General features: G+C 41.6%; 1 protein-coding gene across 1 annotated transcript; it reads left to right on the plus strand.

The window, feature by feature from the left end:
* Nucleotides 1-42: 42 nt before the first annotated feature.
* On the plus strand, nucleotides 43-23541 carry lats2 (large tumor suppressor kinase 2). The gene is made up of 9 exons (XM_026376186.1): nucleotides 43-263; nucleotides 5762-6492; nucleotides 15092-15224; nucleotides 15363-16936; nucleotides 17612-17839; nucleotides 17952-18306; nucleotides 18463-18645; nucleotides 18954-19060; nucleotides 19389-23541. The coding sequence occupies exons 2-9, from the start codon at nucleotides 6133-6135 to the stop codon at nucleotides 19914-19916; spliced, it is 3468 nt and encodes a 1155-aa protein (XP_026231971.1). The 5' UTR covers nucleotides 43-263; nucleotides 5762-6132; the 3' UTR covers nucleotides 19917-23541.
* Nucleotides 23542-24282: the final 741 nt, after the last annotated feature.

Consider the following 24282-nt stretch of genomic DNA (forward strand, 5'->3'; position numbering starts at 1 on the left):
TGCTGACGTGCGTCGGTGCGTCACGTGACCTGAGGAATGTGAACAATGCAGCGAGTGTCCAACTTTGTGCTGCATTTCTGATCCTGCTGGAGTCTGGGGAGAAAATGGAGGCTCATTTCATCATATGTTCCCTGTTCCTCCGTCTTCACTGAGCCCCACGGGTCGATCCACGCACCCCGCAGCCGAGAACCGGACTTTGGAAAGTCGCACTTTAACGGGATTCGCTCTCCAGTCTGAGTTATTCCTGCTGCTTCTCTCACATGGTAAGTTGAGAGCTCCTTTTTCTGGGGAGGGGAGTGGTGCTGGAATTTATTTCCACGACTTGTTGCCGAGGAAAAACGAAACGCTCCGTTACTGGTGTACAGAAAAATGTTTTTCCTCTTAGTTTGAGCTTATTAAGCGAGTCTTTGTGCACCAACCCCCCCTTCCAGCCTCAGGCTTGCTACAGAGGAGAAGTCCCCAGGACGGTTTCCAAACAGTTTCATGTCCAGGGGCCCCAACGCAAAGACTGCACCAGACACCATTTTGTTGCGATTTTAAAGCTTTGGCACAGATGTGGAGAATCAGCTTCTGAGTAAAATAGTCTGTATTGTGCCTCATTCACACTCAGTATTTTTAATTTTCAAGTAATTGCAGATGTTGGACATTTCTTTGCTGGGGACCCTCAAACTAAGGGGCCCCTACCTAATGTTGGGAGAACAGCTACAGTAAAGGGGATTAGGAGCTACCCAGCTTTGTAATGTTGTGTGTTAGGACATCCTGCACTCTTTTCAGTGTTTTTTTTGTTTTAAAGTGATCAAAACTAGCCCTAAATGATTTGGATCACATTTGATTTTTCACAAATATGTACAATATTCATTCTAAATGTGGTGCATGACAGTAACTGGCATATATTTCAGTGTTTTCTGCACACAGAAGTCTTAAAATTGTAGTTTAAATGTGAATGAACAAACCCAAAAACTATAGGATTGTATTTAATGTTGTATTATTAATCAGGAGTTCACCAGCTAAGACTTTTCAGTTGTTTCTTTGAGTTTCTGCACGCTCTACCCAACAACAGCTTTGGCACGTGGTTAAACGTTCACAAAATTAACCCTAAAATTTAAGGATCATGTGTGTTTTTTCACAGATATCACACTGACAGAAATATTATGAGTATAAAAAAAATTGTAGATCATGTGTTTTCAATGTGCTGTTTTCACTCTTTAAAGCCTAAAGGCCTGCATAGTTTGGCACTGATGCAACCATGTGTTTCATTCAGGTGTGCTGCTGCTACTACTACTACACTCAAACAACCTCTCTTTCTGTCTGACACACATTTCCTATATTTAATCACCAGCTGCAAGTTTTGACATTATACAGGTGTTTTTCTTTGTGAAGAACTTTGCTTGCAGTGCCAACCGACTCCTCCGCATGCTGAGAGCCGCTCTGAGTTACTCAAACCAGATAACACAAGAGTTTTATTTTTGATATTTTTATGTTCTTCTGCAGCCTGTGTCCTGAGGCAGGAGGTCACATTACTTTTTAAACAAGTAGGCCTTTTATGCGCAGGTTATGGTGGCGCAACCGTGTTGTCAGGTATCGGAGCACAGCTGGATCTAATTCTGTGCAGAGGCATCTGTCAAGGACGAACCATAGGGATGACTGCAGTGGGAAATCACCACTGGACGACAAACAGATGCTGACTGTGGTCATTTAAGCTGTGTTGTGTGTTTGTGCTGAACACTGCTCTGAAAATAAAGCAGTAAACTAGGTGGCTGAGTAGCGAAAGAGCTTTGAAGCTTGGGATAAGACAGCCACTCTCTGCAGATTTAGGATTTCCATCTTTTGTGATAACAGTTTCTACATTTCTGTGTAAATTATGCTCTCCAGACCATCTTATACAGATTTATACTGTCGGCTTCAGTAAATTCCCCACAGCTGTCCACTTTGTCTGTACATCTTGGAAGATGGGGAAGAAGATCTGTTCTTTTTCTCCTCAACCATAATTTGCTGATTTGAGCAGAGACTTTACCGTCCAGCTCGATATTATCTGGGCAGCGTTTAAAAACTGTGGCAGCAGCTGGGAAGGCACCGATTCTAATCTGCGAGCTTCTCATTTTACCTTATCCTGTGCTGAATAAAATATTTCAGAACTCGTTTCTTCCCAAGCTGTAGGAACAAATGGGGACTAGGAGGAATAACTAACAAAACAAAACAGAACTACAGTACATGTTGGCAAATCGTAGTTCAGAGAGCTGTGCACGAATATACAGCATGCATCTCTTTTAAGCTTGTCTCAATAAGAACTCAGTGTGATTCTTTTTGCTACTCAAAGCCAGAGATCTTGGAAAATAAGCTTTTAAATTCCAGATACATTTTTTCCTTCACTTCAGTGCAGCTGGTGTCATCATCTAGTGGACGTTAGAGAAACTGCTGGGTAGAGTGATTCACTTTGGCTCCGTTTTCTCATAAGAGATATATTACCGGATTCTTATGCATACTTTAATTTAGAGGTTGATTTCAATATGCTTAGTGTTTTAGGAAATATCTATTTAATCCTTGTACAGAATTAAGATTTGAACACCGGATTCACCTTCAATTTTTAGCCGTGGTTGTGATTAGTGTTAAAAAACTTAATGCTATGTCCATTTTCAGGTTGAATGTGGTCCATTTAGATGAGATAAGACTCAGGTATGTGGTAGAGTGAAGGATGCAGCGTCTACGAGTTGCGGTTTTCAGCAGAGAAATACTTTTGCATGTTTTTCTTTTTGTTGTCGTTTCTAGTAAATGTGTAAGTGTGGACCTGCCTCGACAGCCTCCTAAAGCCTATTTCCAGACAGAGGTCAGATCTGGTTTTTCAGTTTGTTTTGGGCAGCTTAGACTGTCCCATGTGGTATGAGTTTACTTGTAGTTACTTGTGGAATGGCATGCTTGTTGGTCGGACATGGCGCCTAAAGCATCACAGAAAGGGTGGCAAGACATCCCAGAGATGGGGCAACGTTTATGCAGCTTGGCCCTGCCCTACACGGCCTCCCACCAATATGTAAAAACTTGTTTTTGGCTATACAAAGTTTTATCTGAGCAAACAGTGAGTGCTGTGTCCTTCCTAGAAATGGCCCAGAGGGATGGAGACTGCCAGGGAGGAGGCGGGTGGGGGTGCTTTGGTGTGAATGTCACAATCCCAGAGTTTTGCTGCATTTGCTGAAAAACAGCCACGTGACTTTTGACTGAAGTTCAGAGCATATTGTTTGGGAGAATATAAGCACATGTTGATGTGTGATAAATCAGTGTTCTTTGTAGTAAAGTGCTGCTCGTGTCTAATGTGTAGTATTTTTGTTTTACTCACAGTAAATGAAAGTTAATGTAAAGTTTCTGTTTACTGGTATTTTATACCATATTCTGCATAAACATACATGTTTATTGTTGTGGGGCCGTTTGACCTGCTCCTCAAATGTGTGAATCCTGAGATAATTGAAGAAAGAATCGCGATTCAAGCACATTGGATTCCTAAACTGCATAACGCTGCAATTTCATTTATTAATTTTAAAATATTTTGATACTGATTTCTGCAATGTTCGCGTGCGCATGTTCTTGTGCACTGAATACATTTAGAATGCAGCATGTTTGAAAAAACAAAAACAAGAACAATAGCCAAAATTGCCAATAAAATCACAAATTTTAGTATTCATTAAAAAAATCTCAGTATGATTATTTTGTCTATGTTGCACAGTCCAAGTCTGCAGTTGAAGCTGCAGTTTAGCTAACGCACGCTTGTGAAACAGCCGTCGCCAAGAGTTAAAGTGACCACAAACCGTTTTTTAATGACTGAACAGATCCTCACTCTGTGCCTGTGTTGAGTGGGTGTAACCAACAAAAGGTGTCCTGGTATCAAAAAATAAAGAATAGACTTAAGTGGAGGGAATGCCTTCGGCTCATTAATTATGTTCATGTGTCAGGATAATTATGACTCAGATTATCAGGTGAATGTGTTCTACTAATCTACCTGTTAGACCTCCAGAAAAACAACCACATCAATTAAAGATTGATTGCTTAACAAAATAGTTGGAATAACAGATAAGACTTTTAAACTCCACCATGTTGAAACCTGCCAGACTGGGATTGTCTCTGGCATTTTGTATTTGTTGGTAAAAGACCAGATCAGTGTTTGGAGACCAGATATCACCTACAAGCCAAACAGAAATAAAGCACTAAAGATATTTAGAGCAGCTCAGTTGGGCTGTAAAAGAACTTTTAGTCTATTTTAGGGTCTTTTTAGGAGGTTTACCTGGCTAGTAATACAAATATCATCACCGTTTTGTCATTTGGTAGTGGGTTGGTCATTTGGTGGGGGTGGATGTGAGGTGAGACTTTGGATGTTTGTGTTGTGGTTTTGGCTCTGAACTGTTAGACCCCTGCAGGGCATTAAACAGTCCCACTTTAGCTGTAGTACTAATGGTGCTACTAGCAGCAGATGTTTCAGAGCCTTGAGTGTTTTTTTTATTGATCTGGTAGCTTCATCTGCCAGCTGATACCATATTTCACTAAGTGAATAGGCCTATCCTTCAGAATTAAGACGCACATGTAGATGAATTATTCTTTTGTTGATCTTTCAGTTCAGCCAGTGGAAAACTGTGATTTGCTCTACCTGCAAAGGTCCAGGCAAAATCTGTTTTTCCACAATAAGGTGAATACATCATCAGTTTGCTTTTTATCCAGCTGCCGTTAAAATATTGAGAGCCTTTCACAGTGACTTTTTTTATCCAGACAAGAGTAAACCTCTGTGGAAAATGCAGAATATTCTGTGATTTTCCAAGTGTTAAAATGGTTAACCTTGGAGAATAACAACCACGAGCTTTGGAATCGTAGTTATAGCCAAACACAAACTTGTGCCTGTTGGTGTTCATTGCACATTTTGTGCTTATTATCCTCAATCTTGTTGCTCCCCGTCTTCTCATTCTTTCCATTCAATGCAGCAAAACCTTCCAAAAAACCCCACAGCTCGTAGTGTCACCCCAGATGTGCTGTAAGTGTTTCACGATGGATTGCTGACCCTCACGTGAAGCCCCTGACAGGAACATGTGCGTTAATTCCACACGTCATCCCATCTGCCCTGGAGGAGTAGCGCTGCTGTGGCAGAATGTGGAGTATGTTTCTCCAGATAAGACTGTCAAATGGTGTTAAATGTCTGATCGCAGGAGTGCATCACAGGCAGAGGGGGCTGACGCAGGGGAGGCCTGCTGACTTCTCCTGACCCTACATTGGAGCTCAGCGCTCTCACAGGGGTGTTTACCGATGACCACGTAGCAGAAGTATGCAGCAAAAGGCTGACTCGTGCAACCGCAGCTATGCATTGATGAAGTGCAGAGGGGGGCAGGTGGTGTTTTATGACCATTCCTGAATTGTACATTAGCTATTCACCACTACTGTTTATGTACTACTGAAGCTGACTCTCTATTATATGAGATTTTATAGTCCCAAAATGTTTTGATTAATGGAGAAAATATTTGCCACGTTTCAAAAATAATAATTAGTTGTCCTAAAAATGCCTGTTTTTTTTTATTCTTTCAAGTAAATTTAAACCCTGTTGCACGTGGTAATGTAATTCACTGGTAGCATCACATGTAAGCTGAGTCAAGTTATTATTTCCAACATACTGTATTTTAAAAATCTGATGCATTGATCTTCTATTACAGGAGAATGTCTGAGATAAAATAGGAGAAATATGAGCACCATGTATGACTCCAGTCTCCATGCTCTAACTCCATCTCTTTCTCCACAGGCGCAGATTGGCAGCATTATGGTTTGGCTCTGCTGTGCCCTCGTGACTGGCTGCATTTCCTGGAATAAGCTGGAACCTGAGCCTTGAAAACTACACCATGGAATGCCTGTAGTATCCCAACATCACCTTCACCCAACCCACCAGAATCAGCAGGAATTAGAAACACAAAGAGAGAAACAAACAAATAGGAGACCCGAGGAGGACTCCTAAATCTGTGCCTCTAATCTTCTGCTGGAGAATCTTTATCTATATTGGTCAGACAGCTTGAAAGGGATCTTTAGAGGGTGCAGGGGAGTGAGTAGCAGTTTGTGTTTGTCTGTGTGTGTGGGGTTCCCCTTATAGAGTAGGTGCCTGTCCAAGGCACTGAGGCCATGAGGCCAAAGACTTTTCCGGCTGCCCCGTATGTGGGTAACACTCGCCAGAGGCTTCAGGAGATCAAGGAGGGCCTCAAGCAGCCAGCCAAGCTGGTGAGCCAGGCTTTCCATGGAGGCAGCTCCCGCAACGAATGTGTCCGAGGGGCTGACTCCAAGAGTGGGAAAGACACAGCCAGCCGACAGCAGCAGCTCCGACCCCCACAGAAATTCAACAACTACCAGAATGCTCTGCGGGAAATCCGCAAGTCCCTCGTGCCCTTTGAGTGGGGTCCATCCTCCGGGTCAGGGCACCCTGCAGGAACTGGGGAGGTGAACCGACAGATGCTGCAGGATTTGGTCAATGCCGGCTGTGACCAGGTGAGCCAGTGAGAGAGAGAGGATGACAGTGTTTGAGTGTGCACGTCTGGCAATGTATGGGTTTGTGTCATGGCAGTTTGTTGTAGGAGTGCGTGGTGCTGTCCTATGGCTCAAAAGGATAAAGAACTAAAACACTAAACTTAATGGGCCTTCTTGACCCAAACACCCAAGTTCGCCACAGAATCCCATTTGAAACTTTCTTCACAGCTGCAAAGTTGTGCAAAAGATTTATAGAAAGCTTTTAGTGATCATGAATGAAAATCAATCAACAAAAATTTTGCAATATTTAGAAACTAAGACAGATTTGGTTACTGTTGTCATCGATTTTTTTAAATTGCCGTCATTTGTGACACATTCACAAGAAGCAGAGCAACAGAGGATGTGTTGTACTGAGGGAGAAGTACAGTACAGTAAGAGGGTTGCTGTAAGAGCCATTTCACTCACATGTTTATAGTCACTCTGCCTCCTTCAGTCAGGAATTCTTAATGAAAGCAGTCAGGGGTGCCATATGCTCTAAGATGCAATACAATACAAGTGTTGCCTGCCAGGAGAACAGTGCTGTGGTTACGTAACACGGGCCAGAGCTTGGAAATGTTGAAATATCAGGTGGGTTTCCTAATGGGCTGTAGGGTGTTTATGCCATCTGTCCAGCTTGAGGAATGCAAGTGCACTATCAGATGTCTCCAGAGAATAGTAAGGAGGGAGAGGGTCTCTATAGGAAGTGAGGTCCTGCTTTAAGTCAGAGTTAAAGCGTCATTTGGATGTTTTGTGTATGGAGACAGTAACTGATGTTTGTTTAACCAGCAGCTCGAAACAACATTTTCTTCATAATTATTTGTGTTCAATATGTTCTCTGTGTGAACTAGCATGGGGCAGTTTTGTAGGAGCAACTCATCCTAATAAAATCACTGCTTGTCATCACAAAATAAAACTGGTCCAGTTTGGATTTGGTACATCAGTGGTTAAAGTGATGGAGCTCGGCATGTGAAGAATGCTCTGCTCAAGCCCATGCACAGCTCCACAAAAAAAAAAAACCTCCCCGCTACAGTGGAGTTATGAGGCTGCCCCTGCAGGGAGAAGCCAAATCGATTTTTACTTATCATGGCCAAAGGCACGCTGTTGGTTGTTTTCTGATAGCAGGACATTCTGCCCTGTTCTTTCTTTAAAATGATCTAATTTTAATATGTATGCCATGTTTCTAAATCTTATCTAGAAACCTAAATGTAACATCTTGGTTGCAGGAGTTGGACGTAAGCATATTTACTAAAGTGAAGTACTCACATACAGTTTGGTGAATTACACTTGATTATTTCATTAATTCTTTCAGGAGACACGTGTTGCCAGTTCCCTGTCTAACTTACAAATTGCAGTGTGTTTTTTATGGTGGTCATGTGGGAAAATGTCTTCTCCGCCAATATTCTTTTGCAATTTGGGTACAAACTTGCATCCATAGTGTCATTTATTATAGTAATCTCCACTGTGTTTTGCAATCACTTTTGTCGTAATCACTTTTGTCGTAATCACTTTTGTCTTTCACTACAAGGTTACAAAAATGGTGAAATGTTCAAAGACAGCAGAGTCAAATTAGACCAAAACTGAGTAAACTGTGTGCCCACAGGTTCATGCAATCAGACTCACCAGTTAATCACAGCTGTTGTGTGATGTGGTGTCTACTTTGGGGCCTGCTTTTCAACCTAATCTAACAGAAGCAAACAATTGCTTGGGACACAAGGGATATTTACTGACAGTGTGGCTGTGTCCACCAAACAGCCTTAAACACAGATGTTCAGTCTAAAATGATAAAAACAAAGAAAAACATCAGATTATTACACAGAAACTTATGGATTCTTGTGACATAATATGATGTGTTGATGAATCATCTATCCAATCAGTTCATCATAATATTCATTTAGACACAAACTTACGTCAATTTCAGTGGTATCAATTTGTCAAACGCGATGAAACATGCGTCAGCAGCATTTCCTCGGCTTCAGTACCAGCTAGTTGCTGTCACCACTGTGAATTGACCAGAGCAGCGTCGATACAAACAGGAAGTGAACATTCAATGGCGACAGGGTGGGACAGTTCCTTCTGCTGCTGTCTAGTCGCCACCCAGCATGTCGCCTCTCCTCCTCCACCTCTGTCTCCAATTCATCTGTGAGAAAGAACAATCTCTCTAAACCTGTGTGTGTTTCATTCTGACAAGAGAAGTGAATTTTAAATTCATTGTTTAAATACAGTGAGTGAAGCAAGTGTTTATGATTTTTATCAGCTTTTATTGGACTGGGTCAGGAAATGAAATACCTCTTCCTTCTAGCTCTTTTGCCAACTAAATGAAATGATTTCACCCTCTGAATCTTTAAAAGTGTACTTGTATATAGCACAAAGCATATACTCTAGGGAGTTCAGTTTAGCACATACTGATTTCTGACCAATTCTGAAGTGTTTCTGATAAAACTGCCTCTTAAGGCCTTTTCCTTTACTTTGCTGATATTTAGTTTATAGCAGAAGCAGGGGAAAGGTGGCAGAGCAATACTAAGAAGAGTGAATCTTGAAATCACAGATTGTGTCGTCTAACAGCCACTCAGAGAGCTCTCTCTTTCTCGTTCTTTCTCAGATGCCCTAAATAGTTGTTTAATATGGACTACAGTGTCCTTTACCACCAGTACACACACTTGGCTGTGCTAATGTTGGTGCTCTGGATATATTCACAATGGATTCTTGACTAACCATTTAGTCATTTAGGGCCACTGAGCTTTTTCTTTTTCATTTTTCAGAGCTGTGATAATGCTGTTGATAGCCAACCTCTCCCCTAATTTGACCTTCGCCTTTTCTTAGGCAGCGCAATTTGTCTCAGTCAAATTCTTATCAGTCAGCCTCATCTTGCACTTCTTTGTCTCTCCTGTCTTCTCCAGCTGCAAATTACAGAGCAATGTGGCTCGTTACATAATCACTTTTTCTTTTCTTTTTTAAAGGAGGAAATGTTTTGGAGGGGGAGCGAGGGTGGGGGTAGTTGCATGCCACGCATTGAGATGACAAGGAAAGAAAGGAAGCGAAGGGAAGGAGGGTGCATTCAGCGTTTTCCTTCCTTAAACTTCTCAGCCTTCTACTGTATGTGCAGGACAAACTGGAATTTGGTGCACTAGCACTAAGTATTTAAGGCCTTCGCCTGTAATGAAGCCTTAGACGCAGTGTTTATGTTGGTATTTGTGCTTAAAATGTTGCCTTTCCTTATTTAACTCACTGTAATGAATTGTAATTGCATTACAATCGTGAAGGTGTAACCTTTGGTAGTGTTTACTATGAATGAATAAGAGGAGTGAGGAAGCAGTTTGTGTAGAAAAGCTGCATGAACTTCAATCGCTGCATCTGCAGCGTCCTCCTCCATGTGGCTTTGATTTGCAGGGACTGTGTTTCAGAATTGGGTCAAAGAGACAATAAAAAATAAAAAAAACTCCAGATGTTTTCATTATTGATTAATCTGCTGATTATGTCTTTATTTCTGATTATTATTTCTCAATCATCCTAACATAATCTATTTCAGTAGTGTAATGGTGAATGATCATTCACATCATCTGCACTATAGTGAAATTAAAAGCACTAAACTAAAATCAAAACTGAAACATTTTCTTTCTTCTTCTTCTCATCCTCTCCATCTTTCGTTCTCCCCCCAGTTTGATAAAGGTTGAAAGCTATTGTACTTCCCCTTTGTACCATACATTCAAATGTGAGTGTAAAAGTACCACAACCTGGAAGCTAGAAGCAGCAGACGTTTTGTATATTTTCTGAAATATATTCTGCATGAAATATAAACTTGTGAGATAATGTTGTTGACGATGCCGTTAGTGAGAACCCAGCCTATGTGGTTGTTGTCAGTCTGTCAAGCGGTGTGTGTTTGTGTGTGTAGAGTTTGTAGGCTGCTGATTATGTGTTTGGGGTAAATCCGCGGCTTGTGTCCCACAATCATTATGACAAAGGTACAAATGTGGCCTGGATATTTCTGACTGAAAGAGAGATTTAGGAGCGACTATCCCAATTACAAATAGCTTGAATTCCTGCTTCCTGAGATGAGGAATGTGAGCAAAAAACATCTGTCGACTTGACAGCCAGGGTCATTGGACCGCCCACGCACGCACACACCCACAAACAATCCAAGAGAGAAAACGACAAGAACAAGCCAGCCACCAAAAACTAGAAAAAGAACAGTATATTATTTACGCTCTGCGCATGGTTTATAGCGAGCAGACTTAGTTATGGCTCTAAATTCAAACTGCTTTTAACAGTGCCACCATCTGTTTGGTCATCAGATCTCCACCTTCCTGATCTGACCTACCTGTCTTATTTTCTCTTTTTACTATCTAATAAAAGCTGAAATTTAAAATATAATTATGTCCATTACTATAGCTATACATTGTAAACCATGTCCAATTTCATTATACTGTAGGTCAACAAATGATAATTTGAATAAAAGAGAGAGATGTGTGAGAGGCAGGAAGAAAGGCTTAGCAAGAAAAGAACAAAATATGACATTACTGGGCGGCTCTGGCAGCCAGTGCTGGCTACGCAGGAATGCAGCACACATGCACGTACACACAGAAGACGGAGTATAAACTTTTTGTGTGTGTGGATGGTCAGAAAATGGTAGGGGACAATGTGTGTTTACACATTGCAATGGAGATCTCTCTCTCTCACACAAACGCAGATATTACAGGAGGCATTGAAAGTGAGTGGCCTTGGCATTTCCTGCCTTTGAGAGAGGGCTGTGCCCACAGTTAGTACATGGTTCTACTTTGAAAGCTTTTATGTTTGAAATATTTTTCTCCTGACAATTAGAGACGGCCAGTTTGTCTGAGAAGCTGCAGAAAGAAAAGGCACAACATGGCTGCACAGGGACACGGCCTCTCTCATTTTCAGTTCTTGTATTTCCTTGCACTCTAAGAACAAAGATATATTTGTGTTGCTTCTGTTGTTTAATGTCACTTTACTCTTTTGCATTGTAATACAGTAGAAAAAGAGCTTGAAAAGAGTTCCTACCATGTTGAAAGTTCGCATGTCATGGACATGTATCCTCAACATTTGGTTTTGTCATTTTCATATAAACCCCGGACAGTGTTGGGACAATCGCGTCCACAACGTGTGCAAAGTTGTTTCACACCAATAGCACACAGCTGGAGAAGTCAGATGCATTCTCACATGAGGTGAATCTCCACATGATTTCAGTGAGTGGCAGGAGGCCTGTATTGAGCATGTGATAGGACGTGAAACAGTGGAGACAACATTCCAACGTTACCCTGTCTTTATACTGGGGCCTAATGGGACAAAGTCCAGGTAGTCTCCAGACTCTTGGACTGGACCTTGGACATTTGCTTTCTCACATGCACCTGGATGATGGTTCCAGTGGATGTCTGAAAGCAGCATTTCAGCTGTTTCTTATTGCCAGAATGATTGTACATACGTATTTAATAAGAAAAGAAATCCCAGAATGTTGGTATTTATTAACTTTAACTAAGGTTTTCTGAAATAAACACAGGCTCGAAACTAGAAATATGCAAATATCTACTCAGATTATTAATCCAGTGGTGTTGAAAGTTACAGAATGTCTTTTAATTTCTCAAGTCCAAGGCCTCTTGACTTCCTAATAGTGATTATGATTGACTACAGCTGGTAGCTCCTCTGTGCCAACATTTAACGTTTTTGTTTGACAGCAATCATTGGATTGACTACCACATAGTACAAGTGGATACCCCAGAGAGCGCAGTGCGGATCTCAGAAGGACGTTGGTAGATTTTTCACAAGCCAAGAATATGTCTTGGTTCCATTTCTAAACAAATGTGGATTCCAAGTTGGCATCAGTTCAAACTTATAGAACTCATCAATGTTATTGGGAGGTGTAACCACTTTCCACGTTCTTGAAGAAGACCTAAACTGTCTCACTCATCCAAAAGGAGGTTTGTGTGGTCAGTAACAACCCAGGAACCACAAAGGCACAGGCCTGCCATGAACTGGTTACTGCTGGAACATCAGTCTCAATGTCTGCAGTCAAGTGAGTTTGACGTCGCTATGGACGCTATGAATGACTGTCATCCATAGAAGAAACCCCTGTTTCAAAACTGACATTCAACTTAAGTTTGCAAGTGAACATTTGGACAAAGAAACACAGCTTCTAGAGGCAGGTTTTATGGTCATATTAATCAAAGATTGAGTTTTTTAAATAAATAGAGGTGTATTTGGGTGAGTAAAGGTGAGAACAATACTGTAGTTGAGCATGGTGGTGGTAGCATCATGTTCTGGTCCTGTTTTGCTATCGGTGGACCTGGTGGGTTGAGTGGAAAGAAAATAAAGAACTGGCTTCTGAGTCCTGTTAAAATTAAATGCTATTGAAAACTTGTGGAGCATTCTTAAAGGTGCACTACACAATACAGTTCTACCTCATTCGTTCCATTAATGAATTAATGCGGTATGAAACAATGAAGACTTTTATTAGTTAATTTGGTTATTGTATGTGGCCAGTAGAGTTGTCTAAGGAGCCGAGTGTCATCTTTGTCAGAGCAACTAGACAGAGTTATGAGCTGAAATGTCTTTGTAGTGAGGTCATATGCCATTTAATGGGATTTCCTCATCTAGGTGTGGGTCGCTATAATAGAGATAGGAAGACAGATTCACTGTTGTGTTTACTTTACATTTCTCTGTTTGTTTACATGTTTATTCATGTCAAAAATAGATGAAATCAAGTTTAACATTTGACATTTAATCACCACATCAATGTAATGTGTACATCTCCTGTACAAAGTATTATAGGACTGTGGTTTCACTCCACCTTCACTAAGGGAATTCAAGGTCAATTATTAAAAGTTATCCTCCTGCTACATATATTTTATGTAAACTTCAACCCCATAGAAACAAGCACATGAAATGTTTTCGTCACTAGTCACTGAGAAACTCAGCAGAAAACCAAGTACAGTGCCAGAAGTCATATGACAACTCATCCTTAGCCATCATGCACAAAATAAAACAGTTATGTAATTGTACAGCTTCACTGCAATAGGATTGCAGCGTTGTAAATGCTATAGCAGCAGTGCTTAACAGTCACAAATAATTTAAACTAAAGATGCTTCATCCCTTTATATTTTACTTTAAACTATACATTTTAAATTACAAATTGGATCACAGTGGTTTCTTGCTGCAGGTGCTGGAGTGAGGGGAGTTGGATTAGATTTTTGATTTAAAGCTTTTAAGGTCTCCTGCTTCTAATTAACACAAGAATTAAAGGAATGAATGGCATTGTTTAATAAAATACCAGAAACAGGAGAGGAATGCTCTGCATGTTTCCTCCTTCACATTTTTCTGTTCTCTCTCAATCATCACAGTGTCAGATGAATAGAGAAGTGGTTAACCAACATTCTTCACGTAGGTGACCTACATACCACCAGGCTTTTACAGTGACCCACCTGTTGGAGCACAGGCATGGGATGAGCTCCACACACCCCACATGTGGGTATGAATAAGAAGGGAGATAAGCCAAAAAACTGCCAGCTATTTCTTGTATAGATTTTCAAAAGGGAATGCTGCTTGGCCACAAAATAAACTTTAATGCATTCTGAAGTTTTAAATATGGCATTTAGTGTTTTTAGAATTTGATTCATAATTCAGCAAAACAGAAAATGTGTAAGAATCATAAAAAGCAAAATAAGAAGAAACTAAATGGCAGATAAAGACTGAAATGTAAAGAAAAAAGCAAAATTGGAAGATTCAAAGCAGACAGCTAACACAAAACACGATTAAGCAAATGTTTAATGCAGGTAGTTAACAGTTAACAGCTTAAAATTACAATACACACACATCGCTGGTAAAAGTTGAGCAACAAATAGTCAAAAGCAACACTAGAAAGAACATAGCATAGGTCAGTCTGTGCCTTTAATTTGACAACATACTGTACAATTACTGTGATAAATTGTCAATTTCAAGGAAGTTTTTAGCTCCTGTTTATTCATAGACCGTGCTGAACTGGACTTTCTGGACCTGGCTTTTACCATCTCCACCAGACATTTACATGGCCTACCTTAACTCTTTTTCTGCACAGCTCACTTCAGATCCCCTTTTTGCACATTCTGTATGCTTTAAGAAAGTCTGTGCTGTCAGTGTTAACTCCAGTTTAATGTTTTAAAGGGCTGGCTAGTTGGTCATTCACAGTTTGTACAACTGAGGTCCACACAGGACCACACCCTGCTGCTCAGTCATTTTCTTATTTCACTTGTTTGTTTGTTTTTTCAGGTGTATTTAATAATAAAAAGGTGATTCACTACAATACAGCAAGCAAAACGTTTCCATCATAATACTTCTAGAAATCATTATATAATATTATCCTTATTTCTAGTTGTCTTGTTTTGACAATATATTTTTTGTGTTGTTGTGACAGGCAAAGAAAGTTATTTATATGTGTGCCCCCTGTAACCTATGTGTGTGTGTGTGTGTTTTTAAAAATGTATAATGGGCAACATTATTAATTATAATTTTTATGTTTTTGCCATTAAAAAGAAAAGTAAGAGTATGTGTGAAATGAAAGTTTCCCTTGTGCTTTTTGGTTGTGTGTGCTTCACAGGAGATGGCAGTGCGGGCACTGAAGCAGACAGGAAGCAGGAACATTGAAGCGGCCTTAGAATACATCAGCAAAATGAGTTACCTTGACCCTCGCAATGAGCAGATTGTCCGTGTCATCAAGCAGACTTCACCAGGTATAAATACAACCTCGATGAGTAGAATTTAATTTTTCACTTGTCTTCAATACATACAGTAAATTTGCAGTTTGTGCTAATTGACTAGTTATTTAATCAACAGCAAGTTTGAGGTAATTGGTGTTATTGTCTTTACAGGAAAAGCTGGCATGCCAAACTCTATGGACCATCGGCCTGCATTAGAGGCTTCGGGTGAGGCAGGAGGCATGCCTCCATACCATCAGATGGGGCCTCCTATGTATGAGGGGGTGACAGGATACGACCCTGAGGGTGATATGCCCAGACCCTACATGACTGCTCCCCCTGTCATGAACTACATGATGCCTCCATCTGGTGCAGCACAGGGCCCTGCCATGGGGAATCCAATGGGTCGACCTCCTAGTATGGGCACCTATCCACCAGTTATGGCTACCCAGAGCAACCCAGCCAACACTATGTACCCTCCAGGAGCCCAGCAGAAGGGTTATCCTGGCAATATGGAGCAACACGGGCCTATAATGAGCTACAATGTCCCTGGCCAACCTCTGCAACTCCAGCCACAGCCACCAGGGGGTCCAGTCCCAGGCCCCCACTATGATTACGGCCATGCCAGACCACACTTGATGGAACCAGCAGGCTATGGAGTGAAGAGGACCCCCTCCTTCCAGAACAAGATGGCAGCATCCCCCATGGCACCCCCAGATAACTACGTCAACATGCAAGGGAAAGGGGCAATGGGTCAGAACGGGCCTGGAGGAGGTGGAGGGTACCCTCCCAACCTCTACTTACCCCCTCATTCCCACCCCCGACAAGCCAGTCCCACCTCCCACCAGGTCCACATGATGTCCCGTTCCCCAGGTGGAGTGGCAGCCATGGGCCCCGACTTCTCAGATCTACCTCAGGGCTTGATGACACCATCTAGGGCCAGCCTCAACCTCGACCTGTATGAGCACCACTGGGCAGGGCCTCCAGGCCCTGAAGGTGCACCTGCTCCCAGGCAACCCCAGCCCCAAGGCCCGTTTAGGGGGGAGGTGCGTGTCCCCAGTAGAACCAATTCCTTCAACAGTCGTGCTGCTGGGGCCAATGGTGTCCGACCTACAATGGCTGCCCCCCCCACAGCTGGGAAACAGGAGCCCACCTTGGGCCCACCGAACACCATCACAGCTGTAACATCCCCTCCTATTCAACAGCCGGTGAAGAGTATTCGTGTGATGAGGCCAGAGCCCAAGACGGCTGTGGGGCCGTGTCACCCTGGGTGGATGACAGCTCAGCCCCAGGATGCAGCAGAGCCACTGGCCTACATGCCAGAGGAAACGTATTCCCTTGAGCCTGCTCAGGAGCCACGTTGCCCCCCACCACCTTATCCCAAAAATCTGCTTGTGCCTGGAGCAGCTGGTGAGCCAGGGGTGCTGGAAGGTGCTGGAGCCATGTGCGGACCTTGCAACCCTGCTGCAAGAACCACAATCAGTGCCAGTGGAGGGAGCGGAAAGTCAGAAGAGAGCCAGCAGGTGAAAGAGAAGACGAAGAAAACAGTAAAAGACAAGAAGCAGATCCAGACGTCACCTGTTCCTGTGAGGAAAAATGGACGGGACGAGGAGAAGAGAGAGTCCCGCATCAAGTCCTATTCACCTTTTGCCTTCAAGTTCTACATGGAGCAGCACATAGAGAATGTGATGAAGACCTACCAGCAGAAACTCAACCGCAGGCTTCAGCTGGAACAAGAGATGTCCAAGGTAAGGCAACACTTTACAACAGCCTGTGCTCATGAGGAACTTTACATAAATACATAAATTCCAGCATTTGGCTGCTGAATGACTTGAAAAACAGATAAAAGAGAATAGCTTGGTTAAGCTGATAGTTAAATATACATCTTGATGTCACTACATGCTCAGTAAGTTTAAAGTGGCATTAGCTAAAACCCTAAAATTAGAACTACAAAAAATTCATTTGTGTATTCCTTGCATTTCCTTTGTTTTGTATTGATGTCACTATTGTGTGGAGCTTTTTGAATATGCGCATTTGAACTCAAAAGCCATCCATCCATACTATTCTTCCTCGGGACTTTGTATTAGACAACAGGAAGTTTTGTATTAGAAAGAGGAGTCAGTGAGTTCACACTGAGTTGTGTGTTTGCATCTACTTGTCCTGATTCATGACTTTGGCCTCTGCCCTTTTGACCTACTTTAAGTAATTTAAGGCATTTTTAGTAGAGAAATATCACAACGAGACCCAGACAGTTGAATAACAGACTGTGTAAAATTTGACAACAAAGGTCAGGGTCGTGCTACATTCCTATTCATTAATCATCATGAGGAGAGGTTGTTTTTGAAACTGCTTTTGAAAAGGTTGTGTAGTAGTGAGCTTCTTCGTTCCCCTCACACTCGTTCTCGTCTTCTGTCCCCGTCCAGGCTGGCCTGTCAGAAGCAGAGCAGGAACAGATGAGGAAGATGCTCAACCAGAAAGAGTCCAACTACAACAGGCTACGTCGGGCCAAAATGGACAAATCAATGTTTGTGAAAATCAAGACGTTGGGGATTGGTGCCTTTGGAGAAGTGTGTCTTACACGTAAGGTGGACACTGGTGCACTTTATGCCATGAAAACACTTCGCAAGAAAGATGTACTCAACCGCAACCAGGTAATTTTTCTCAGATGTCTTGAGTTGGACAGGAGTTACTACATTGGTACATGCAGTAGTTTGTGCCTTTTTGTATATTAGTGCCTTTAAATTTGCACTTTCCTTGATGTAGGTGGCTCATGTGAAAGCAGAGCGGGACATCCTGGCAGAGGCGGACAACGAGTGGGTCGTGCGTCTCTACTACTCCTTCCAGGACCGTGACAGCCTCTACTTTGTCATGGACTACATACCCGGAGGAGACATGATGAGCCTGCTCATCCGAATGGGCGTCTTCCCCGAACTTCTGGCGCGATTCTACGTTGCAGAGCTGACACTGGCTATTGAGAGCGTCCACAAGATGGGCTTCATCCACCGTGACATCAAGCCTGACAACATCCTCATTGACGTGGATGGACACATCAAACTGACAGATTTTGGTCTCTGTACAGGCTTCCGCTGGACACACAACTCCAAGTACTACCAGGAAGGTGTGGCAGTTTTTCTGCTTATTTTACATAAACACACAGGTTGATTGAAATCCATCCGGGTGTCTTTTGCAGCAAGTCCTGGCAGCTGTTCAGTTACTTTTCCCAACTAGCTAACCCAGACACTGTCACTGAGTTTAATAACTTTTCTGTCTCCAGGGAACCACGTCAGACAGGACAGCATGGAGCCCAGTGACTTCTGGGATGACGTGTCCAACTGCCGCTGCGGTGACCGACTGATGACACTGGAGCAGCGCGCCAACCGACAGCACCAGCGCTGCCTCGCTCACTCCTTGGTGGGAACACCCAACTACATTGCACCTGAGGTGCTGCTGCGCAAAGGTGAGCGAGAATATGATAATTGCTACAGATACTGCAACAGTGTCTGGGTAAGAAACATGTCTGTTGAGTTTAGATGCTACTGGTCTGTTTACAGTCAATTTCACAGCCAAAATGAGTCTGCAAATGGACCAGAGGCAAAAGAATTTAAGTGGTTTCATGTCAAAAGGTTTTCTTTCAAACTAATGGAAATTAGTTTTTTTTTTCTCTTTGCATTCGCCTACTTATACTTTACTCCTGGTGCGTATTTAGTTTCTTGTTTGAACTCACACTGAATCTTCAAATTTTCATTTGATGTGCCTTATGTGCAGGTTACACCCAGCTGTGTGACTGGTGGAGCGTGGGAGTGATCTTGTTTGAGATGCTGGTGGGACAGCCACCTTTCCTTGCTCCAACACCCACAGAGACTCAGATTAAGGTCAGTAAAGATAAAAAAATGTCCCTGGTACGATTTAGAAAATAAATCATTGACCCATGAGTGATTAAATGTCAGCTTGGTGTTTGTGGATCAGTTCAGTTGTGGCAGACTAAACTACATAAGTAGACAGGGTTACAATTGCACTCCTTCGTCTTTCTGTGCAGCTTCCTGGTGTGATGGCTTCAAACGTCATGCTTGGAGCTGCACAAAAGTCAATCAGATATGAACTCAAAAGATTGATTATGTAAAATAAAACATAATAAGACGTCTTGCATCTGACCTTACTGTAGCTGTGATAACCTCATGTGCTGTGTTTCCACCCCTGTAGGTCATTAACTGGGAGAGCACATTGCAGGTGCCTGCCCAGGTCAAACTGAGCCCGGAGGCTGTTGATATCATTGGCCGCCTCTGCTGCGCCGCAGAGGACCGGCTGGGTGCCAACGGTGCAGGTGAGATCAAGGCTCATCCGTTCTTCACCCAGGTGGACTTCTCCAGTAATCTGCGGCAGCAACCAGCGCCCTACCGGCCTAAGATCGCCCATCCAATGGACACGTCCAACTTTGACCCTGTCGAAGAGGAGGGCGGCCCAGGGGCGTGGAGTGACAGCGGGGACAGCACCCGGGCCTTGCACTGCTCCCCAAATGGGAAGCACCCAGAGCATGCCTTCTACGAGTTCACCTTCCGTAGGTTCTTCGACGACAACGGCTGCCCCTTCCGCTACCCAAAACCACTTGAGGCCAGCAACCCTGGAGCCACCTGCATGGGTCCAGAAGAAGAGGAGGAGGAGGAGGAGGAAGAGGAAGATGACGAGGAAGAGGGAGAGCAGGGCGAGGGATGTGAGCCTGTATACGTCTAGAGCTACAGACTGATGGGCTTCCTGGGCGGTGCGTGTCTGTTACTACAGATTAACGTCCTTCATCCTTCAGCTCATGCCTCTGCCACCTACAAGTGCTCTTCTTCTGTGTGTGCGTGTCCGTCCGTGTGTGCTAATGCTTATCTCGCATGTGTGATTGTTAAGTTGCAGGAACAGGACAAGTGAACATCGCCACCTTGTGGATTCTATGGTGCATCTACAAGTCCATAACTCCCCTGATCTGGGACCAAGAAACAACAATCTGCATGTGACTGACATATCGAGGGTGAAGTGTAAATGGTTAGATGAAACAGAGATAGGTGTTATCCTTTGGAATGTACGGATGTCTGCATCTAATGGCTTTAATTTGAGGATTGCTTCTGTCCCATTCCTTCCACCCTTGGTCTTACAGAGAACTGAAACACCTCTGTGGTGATCTTCTGACACAGGAGCTACTGCTTCCTGTTCTACCTGAGCTGCTTTACACTCACTTTTGGACATGGCAATGTGAAGAGTGGAACCAGTTTACTCGTCGATCACAGGGGAGGGGACTGAATTAGCAACACGCCTCTTTCACAGCTGCTGCAAAATAAGCTACAAAGACACACGCATACACGTGCACACACTCACTTGTTCAGTCAAGCTTGTGCTCAGTCATAAAGAGTGAAGGGGGTGAGAAAGAGGGCAAGCAGGGTCGATTTCAGTTTCCATACAGACACTTCATAACATTGTGTCAGACTAGATGGACGAACCGATTCTCCTAAATCCCTCTGATACAGCCACAGAGAAACAGTTATTTAAGTGCCATCTTCTTGTGTGACAGTTTTTTAACTGTGTATGATTTTATGACTCAGATTTCAGTGTTTGCATATAGAGCACATCACAAAATTGGACAATTTTTTTTTTCACACAAATGCATCATATTGTGCCAACTTCAGATCGGTGTACTATTTTGTCCTTTAGATGTTGCTTTCACAAACAACCATGTTTTTCTAAAAGGTTTCCTGTTACTTATTCTAACTGACCAGTTCAAATCTCATCACCAAAACATGCAGGTAATTTCTGCTCATGAATTACAGTAGGCAATGGCTCAGATGAGTAATGTTCTTGTGTTCAAATACTTGGAGGCATGTTCCTAACTCATCAGCACAATTCGTAGTTTCCCATGCTTTGTTTTAAGGAAAGAACTGATGAATAAAGTGAACCAGATTCAAGAATAATAAGAGAAATCAGAACCAGACCTGGACAGGCATGAACCTGTTGCGTCGGGTGGGGCCGAGCTACTTTTAGACTTAGTATTAAACACATACATGCAAGTTTTTCTAACACAGTTTCACAGATTGTTTTGCAACGATCAGTCCCACAGTGGCATTGTAACTTAACCAGCCTTCTTTATCCTCTGGAGGCCGTCATGAAAACACAAAGCGACGTGTTCTTACAACAGCCAAACATGTGATAGTATGACTATGTGCAATACAAAAAATACATTATATATAGTTTTCTAAACACTTATCATTTTGAACTTTTATTACTGAAATGTTCAAATATATTGGTTTATATATATATTTTTTCTTTTTTCAGTTACAACATGCTGCTTATCATTGTGGTTGATATTATTTACATTATTATTATAATTGTTATTACATGTGTATCTGTTTTCTTTTGTTATGGCTTAAAGAAGTGTTGGCTTAATTGGCCAGATGTGCTTGGGTTTTGAAAGTAATGAGCTCCAGTATGTGCCTTTCTAATTGAATGTCATGGTGTGTGTTGCCGCTCGACGATGAGGGCGATGACAACGACGATGATGATGATGATGAGTGTTTTTGCAGAGCATTGTTGGTAGACTCTTCAGCTCCTGCTGCCAGGCTGGTCCTGAATGCAGGAGAGGGTGGAGTAAAGGTTTCTGGTTCAAAAAGGGATGGAACGGAGTAGATGAATGTTAGAGGAGGAGTGATGCAGGTTGATGTGAGCAAATAAAATAAGATGGGGGGGGGGGGGATAAAGAATGAATACTAACTACAAACAATTAAATTTCAACAAAAAATGTTGTGGTTGGTACATTTTCCTTTTAAATTATGTGAAATGACCACAAGTTTGAGTGTTTAAGTTTATACTTTTCTGATAGGCCTGTGCCACGTTCTCTGTCAGAGCTCTGCAGCCCAGAAGACAATAGTATCATCCAGTATCTTGCTTTTGACAATCAACAAACAGTAATTGCTCTTTTTGTGTCAAACTCAGCTCTTTGATTTATTCATACTAGCTGTTCCAACAGTATTGTGAATTTGACTTAATGACTGGGAACGCTAAAGAAACGAGAACTTTTCAAGTGATTCTCTGATGCAGAACTGGCAGAATGATGGAAAATAGAAGAAGTTACAGAATATTTTGTTTTTCATTTTTATCTCGCTTGACAATGTATTGAAAGTTTGTTTTCTGTAAATTCGCCTTATGTTCTAAGGTGAGCAGCACAATCTTAAACGATGACCTTATCTGTTTTTCACTGACCTCTTTTGCCTGTTACTACTCTTCATGCGGGGGAACATTCTCTGTTTCACATTCACTTGCTGGCTTTGTTTACATGCACAACAACCCTGTTTTTATTCTAGTCAGTAACTCAAAGTAAGTGGAAGTCGGAGGTTGAAGGAAAGTGGGTAAAACAAAAAACTACAACCCATCACATATAATCTAAATTACCATTAGTTTTTATTTTTTGTCACTGTGTTCTGTGTATTTCTGGTTACAACATATGGCTTTAGAAAAGGGAAACAGACAGTTTTCACACATTCTTGCAACATTGCAACTCAGGTCATGTTTAAATTTATAAAGATCTGGTTTGGAGCAGATGGCTCAATATTCAAATTTATGCAACATGCTTACATAATAATTGTCTTGCAATAATGCATAAATATTTATTCTTGTGGCGAAAGATGCTTAAACCCGACTAAGGATAAAGGTATGTGGCATGTAAACAAAATGGTAGCCTCTGTTCCCAATGATCCACCATTGGTTTAATTATTGATGCAGTGCCTTGGGGATTACTGAGACTGTTAAAGTAGACAGACGTCTCCTGCAATCTTCACTATGTAGTCTTTCTCTTAGATGGTCCAGACATATAACCCGACATCCTTCAACCTCTCTAACCTCTTGTTGACGGCATTGCCAATCCACATCGACCAGGAAGGACTGCTCTGTAAAAAATAGCTTTAAAACAGGAGCTGTGACTCTTTGCAGCGTGTGTGTTTGTGTGTGTGTATCACAAAATGTGTGAGGTTGTTTCCTGGATGTGTTTTAGTTTTTTGTTTCAAAGGTTAGAGAGTGATGACTGACAATCTTTGGCTGCCTTTATATCTGATTTTCTGTTTGTCTTTGATGCTCCTTAATGTATGATACAATTCTGTTACTCTTGAATTTATATTTATACAGATATACATATTTTTTGTATCTTTCCCCGTTTTTCAGTTTCCCCTGTGCTAATGTTGAAACATCCATGTCTACACAGTATTATAGATAATGAAATGTGGACAGCTATCTCTTTTTTTACATTTATGTATGAACTGAGAATTTGTACAAATGCTTTGACAGTCCTTGTGTGTAAAATGTATGTATAAATTAAATTAACCAACTCGGACTCACGCTTTATTTTTAGTGCATTTGATGTGTGAGCAGCAGGTGACACCAACAATACTTTATTACCATTTATAAATGTTATTTTTCTGGGTGTTATAGTTTAAGAACATCATTAATGTCAATATCAATTAATCTAATAAAACTGAGCTCAGGAGCAAAAGTCAGTTAAATGTCATGTAGATTATTTACAGTATGCAAGAAAAGATCAATTCTCTGTCATCTTTGCACAGAAAATCCATCAGATTTAATTTTACCCTTTTAATTGAAAATGGAACGTAATCTGCTATTTATAAATATAAATTAGGCAATTGCTAATCAATAAAGGCAATTAAAGTACAAGTGAACTTAAACATCTCACTAAAGATTGATTCATTTTGACAGAAAAACCAAGTTAGGGTTTTGAGCTTTAAATTATATATTTTTACATCTAGGCCAATTTACTGTAGTATATCAAATTTGATATTTCTTACTTTTTTAATATAATTACATTAAGAAGTTGATCTTTTACATAAGTAAGATAGAAAAAAACACAACTTGGTAGTTAAACTTAGTCTCAAATAGATATACAGCAATGTCAGCAGCATAAATATTTGTTCATAAATGCATCATTATATAGATATAGGACCACAGTGTTACCAAAATGTTTTATTTACTGGATAAATAAAATGCACGTATTTAAAATATACTTCTTTAATCTCATTTAATGTTTGCACAATTATAGTTAGCTTTTACACTCTACTTA

The sequence above is a fragment of the Anabas testudineus genome, chromosome 21, assembly GCF_900324465.2.
Source record: "Anabas testudineus chromosome 21, fAnaTes1.2, whole genome shotgun sequence".
NCBI lineage: Eukaryota > Metazoa > Chordata > Actinopteri > Anabantiformes > Anabantidae > Anabas > Anabas testudineus.